This window comes from Mus pahari, chromosome 1, assembly GCF_900095145.1.
Source record: "Mus pahari chromosome 1, PAHARI_EIJ_v1.1, whole genome shotgun sequence".
Classification (NCBI taxonomy): Eukaryota; Metazoa; Chordata; class Mammalia; order Rodentia; family Muridae; genus Mus; species Mus pahari.
Window position 1 is genome coordinate 170,031,322 of NC_034590.1, and position 5,278 is coordinate 170,036,599.

Genomic DNA, 5,278 nt, shown 5'->3' on the forward strand with positions numbered 1-5,278 from the left:
AGAGAGAGAGAGAGAGAGAGAGAGAGAGAGAGAGAGAGAGAGAGAGAGAGAGAGAGAATAAGGGGGAAAGGGAAATACATCTTTACAATCCTATATTCACTAAGGATTCTAGGATGTCATTTATATAAAAAGAAAAAGTCAGTCACTCTTAATCAAATTATGTCTTCAAGTTTTATTTTGAAAGTATAAAAAGAGCTTAATTTCAGTGATGAACACCTAGAGAACATTGCTTTCCAGGCAAAATGAATTTTGATTCTTGAAAAAGAAAAAATGGCTTTGACACCATCATTAATTTTATTAACCTTGGAAATTAAAGCTAATTTGCTCCTCATTAGCAAAAAAAAAAAAATCATATTATTGTAACATTACCTCAGGGTCAGCAGTAAAACGTGACATCCCATTGTAAAGACTTACATTTCTTGCCATTCAGGATCTTCTTTGAACATAAAGTACAAGAAGATAAAGAGAGAAAAGAATTGGAAAAGAGCCAGGAGGAGCCGGTCCCCGCACCTCCACCAGTAATGCCGCCGCCACCTCCCCCACCCCCCTCCAAAAAGAAAGGGCAGAAGGCAGGTGAGTGGCTTGGCATCTCCTGGCACCTTTGGTATTAACAGTGTGAGGACGAAGGGGTGGACAGTGCCCTGCCAGGTTCCACCCACCTCCCTTGCTGCTGTGCTAGGTGACAAGGTGTTATCCCACTCCTACCTCCATTGCTATTTGAGATACAAAAGGATTGTGCTCTAATTCATAGGTGAGCACTTGCTGAGTAAAATTTCCTAAACAGTGGCAGTGGGGGGGGGGGGTAGAAAGGAGGGGGCAGCGTGGAGGGCAGGAATTTGCACCTCCTTGAAAGTTTCCATGAAGCAATCAAAATAAGCCCCACAGTAAAGAGTCTTAAGGGAAGAGAAACTACAGTGGAGGCAGGGATTTGCTGGGTACTAACCACCGGCTGGGTGCTGATGCATCTTCTCTCCACTGAGGACCCGGGACAGCTGTGGGAAAGAACAGGAGACTGGAGGCTCAGGAGGGACTCTGTTCTTGGACAGACAGGCTGCCTGAGAACCGGCAGATGAGGACAGCTGAGGATTCCAGGTAGACGGTCCGGCTTGGGCTTGAATAGAGATATAGGCAAACATGCTGCACAGCATGGGTCTCTCTGGGTTTAGAGAGGAAGACAGCAAGTTAGGCATCCATATGAAGAGAGGTTCTCAGTGGAGACTACTACGATGATACGTAAAAGGGCGGGGCTTGGAATTCAGACTCTAAAGCAAGCTTGCATCTACTTCCTGTAACATATTTGGCAACCAATATGTTGTGGCCTCCACAATAAATCCCAGTTTAGTTACAAGCAAGTGTGGGAGTAGCAGTATCTACCTCACACGATCGTGGACCAAGTTTATGGTGAGTGGCCTAAAAATCATTAGGCAGAATCCACGGCCAAGAATGACAGAATACTGCTAAGTCAGCAAATCTGGAAATCCCGGGAGCTAAGAAGGCCCGGCCTTGGCTTTCACCCTCTGTGAGTACAGCAATAAAGTGTGGCTTTATCCCAGTGAGATGTCTAGAAAAGAATCATTTCTCTACGCTCTCCTCTCTAGGACGGAGGGATACTCTTTTGGAGAAACCTGTTTTACCCGCAGAGCCCCCTGAACCAGTCCTCCATGGCAGCATGGCCATAGGCGCTGTGTCCCTGGCAGTGGCCAAAGCCAGCGCGACCTTGGCCAGTGATCCTCTCTACTTAACCCTTGCATCACTGAAGCATGATCAGGTCAGTCATGTTAAGTCCCGGCACGGCATGGGTCCAGGAACACGGAAGTACCAGGAGCTGCAGTTCTCATGTGCCCTCACTCTCCCCGCCTTTCAGGAGCAGCCTTCAACATTCTCTATGCCTTTGCTAATGGGATCTGTACTGAGCTGTGGGAAGTCGTCACCTGGGAAGCTACATTTAATGAAAGAAGTGATTTGTATTCCCAGTCCTGGATTAACAACCAAACAAGTACCTTGATAATGGCTAAGACAATTTTCCTATTTGGCCCCCCTACCCCCTCCTCCATCACTGATAGATTTTAGAGTAGATCAAGGGAAAGTGAATTAACTGGTATTTTAGGAACTCAAATACGTAGGAAGAAAGCAACGACACAACCAAAGGAAACAGACCCTCTTGGAGGTCTGGTTAGGCAGCCTTGGTTCATGTTTGTGATTCCCAGGAGCAAGGTCTTGTTTGTGTGGAAAAGCCACCATCTGAGGTACCACCAGGAGGACCTTCACTTACTTCTGGGCAGTAGCGAGCAGACACCTGCTTCCCAGCACCTGCTGTGTTAGGAAGAGCTCCCGGCCAGCAGGCGGCCCAGCACCCTTGGGTAAATGCATCCTGTGCCAAGGCTTCAGTTCTCAGGGGTGGTGCTGTCTTACACTGCCCTGCCTAGAAATAACTGCGTAAGGTTCACACGGTGTGAATGTAAGGTTCACACGATGGTGGCTCACACGGTGTGAATGCTCTCAGAGAAAGCAGAGGAGACTCTCCCACTGCCCCCTGCAAAGACTGAAATTTTCCCAAGTTAGTGGGGCTAAGTCTGATAAAAGCTTCCCTTGCTTTCTCTGTGAAGAAGAGCCCTTTTTAAACAAAAATTATTACCTCACACTTTACAAATTTCACGTCACTAGAGGGTTTTAGTTTTTAGTTTTGTTTGTTTGTTTGGAAACAGGGTTTCTCTGTGTAGCCCTGGCTGACCTGGAACTTACTCTGTAGACCAGGCTGGCCTCCAACTCAGAAATCCGCCTGCCTCTGCCTCCCAAGTGCTGGGATTAAAGGCGTGCGCCACCACTGCCCGGCTGTGACTAGAGTTTATATACGACATACCAGCTGTCAGATTCTGTCAGACTACACACAGTCAGGATCAGGTAGGATCCCGAGTCCCTATCTCCTGTGCCGAGAAAGGCCCCAGAATGCTCTGCCTGACCCCACCCCCCACCCCCTCATCACCCTCCCCCTGTGCAGCCCTCACCATCACAGCAAGCCTCCTCTTCCTCCTTTCCATTTTATGCGTATGGCTGTTTTGTCTGCGTGTGTGTGTGTGTGTGTGTGTGTGTGTGTGTGTGTGCGTGTGTGTGTGCCCGAGTGCACATTTGCACCCTGTGTTTACAGTGCCTGAGGAGGCCAGAAGAGAGTGTTGGATTCTCTGGAACTGGAGTTATTGACAATTGTTAGCCGCCATGTGGATGCTGGGAACTGAACCCATGTCCCCTGGGAAAGACAAGTGCCTTCCAGATGAACCTTCTCTCCAGCCTTACACCCCCCCCCCCACTGTGCTCTACTCCTTAACTGTGGATTCAAACTAACTTAGCCAGGCCTCCTTGGTGACCTGTGCCATGCATTGCACCAACGTTGTCCAGCTTGGCCTAGAGACTATGATAGACTATTTAGTCAGTTTTCACAATGAAGATACCATGGCACCGCCCGTCACTCACACTTAGCCCAACAAGGGGGGGGGGCAAGATTAACATCTGTCTTATTTATGTAGACTGGCAGTCCTCCATAGAGAGTCCATGAGCAGTCCCAGGAAACATGGTCATCAGGGTATGGCTTTCATATTTGAAACCTAAAATTGTACATTTGTACACCCTGGCTGTTCTGCTTACAGAGTATCGAGTTGCTTCTGGAAATTCAGAAACAAGTCAACAGAGAGATGGAGACAGTGAGTAAAGGGAGGCTGTGGCGATTGCTGACACTCAAATCCAGCTTGCAGTCCAGTATGGAGTCCAATTAGTATTGCAATTGTCACTATGGAAAGCATATTTGTTTGTTTTGGGTTTCCCAGGCAAACCAAGTCAGTCCCAGTCTGCTCTCTTGCTACTGTGACCGTCACCAGGACCAGGAAAGCAGCTTGGGGGGGGGGGCAAGAACTCAAATGGGACCCTGAAACCGAAGCCATGTGGATACCGCTTACCGGCTTGGTCTAACCTGGGCAGTTCTTCAGTTGAGGGTTCCTCTTAGGCGACTCTGGGTTTGTGTCACACTGACAGCGGAAGCTTCCTGTGATCCAAGTGCACACGCTGCTCACTGACAGCGGATCTGCCTTCTGAGGATACTGAACAGCCCCATTCTATTCTCTGAGACAACTAGCTCTTTGCTAAGATCATCCATTAGGATTTGCAAATTATTTCATGACATTTGGCTCTTGCCAAAGATCAAATCTACCTTGATTTTGCTCTGAGAATATTGGGCCTGTGAAAGCAAATCCCACACTGGCAAGCGGTCAAGAGAGGATTTGGTCTCTGCCTGCCCAAAAGGAGTGTGTGCACACAAGGAGTATGTGCACACACTAAGGGTTCCTAATGTGGCCTGTGTATGCTTTGGTAGCATGAATGTGTAGGTGAGTGAGAAGGCAGAGGGAGAGGATGAACTAGAGATGCATTTGAGTTTGAGAAATAGTTGAGGACTTTAAGAAGGGCGTTAATGGAATGATCTCCATGTGTGTATCTTTGGCCAACTTGGTACACATGTGAACGGGAGTGGAGTTCATAATGTAAAAGACGTCCCCTAAGAATAGCCAGCCACTGCCCACTGCTCTGCTCATGTTCAGGGATGTCTGAAAGTACCAAGTAACATGTTTCTTTATCTTCTCTTCCCATAGCTTCCACCTCCAAAACAAGAGACCAAAAAAGGGCATAATGGGGGCAAAAGAGCTCAGGTGAGCAGGTGCTGAGCGGGCCCTTTCTCCTCCTCAGTACGGTGCTTCCAAGACCAGGTCTAAGTCAATGAGAAAGAATTGGTTCCAAGAGTGCTAACATAGAGCTCAGTCTAACATGGAGGCCTCAGTCTCCCTCTTCCTGGCTGCAGGTTTCCTGGAGCCACTGTCAGCCAGCTGAGATCTTAAGAGCACAGGCAGCCTTTAGGAGCAGCAGGACTGGATGCTACCCTATAGGTGAAACACATGGGCAAGAGACCATCTTTATAAATAACAGACCTACATAGGGCAGTCTAGATATTCGTTGTATCACTAACAGAAGAAGAAAGAAAAGGCAATGCTCACACTCACAGAGGTCAGAGAACAGCTCAGAGGAGTCTGGCCTCCCCACCCCCACCACGTGGCACTCAGGTGCCAGGCTAGGCAGAGTGTGTCTTACCCACCAAGTTATCTCACTGCACTAATTTAAAAAGTGTCAAAATGGGCCAGGCGGTGGTGGCACATGCCTTTAATCCCAGCACTTGGGAGGCAGAGGCAGGTGGATTTCTGAGTTGGAGGCCAGCCTGGTCTACAGAGTGAGTTCCAGGACA

General features: G+C 48.3%; 1 protein-coding gene across 2 annotated transcripts in view; it reads left to right on the plus strand.

The window, feature by feature from the left end:
• Eno4 (enolase 4) overlaps positions 1 to 5,278 on the plus strand; it is a 24,746-nt gene that overhangs the window by 9,272 nt on the left and 10,196 nt on the right. For both annotated transcript variants that reach the window (XM_021220152.2, XM_021220161.2), the window contains exons 4-8: positions 431 to 573; positions 1,599 to 1,768; positions 1,865 to 1,996; positions 3,642 to 3,695; positions 4,635 to 4,691. In XM_021220152.2, coding sequence (XP_021075811.1) covers positions 431 to 573; positions 1,599 to 1,768; positions 1,865 to 1,996; positions 3,642 to 3,695; positions 4,635 to 4,691 — 556 coding nt within the window. The remainder of the gene's footprint in view (positions 1 to 430; positions 574 to 1,598; positions 1,769 to 1,864; positions 1,997 to 3,641; positions 3,696 to 4,634; positions 4,692 to 5,278) is intronic.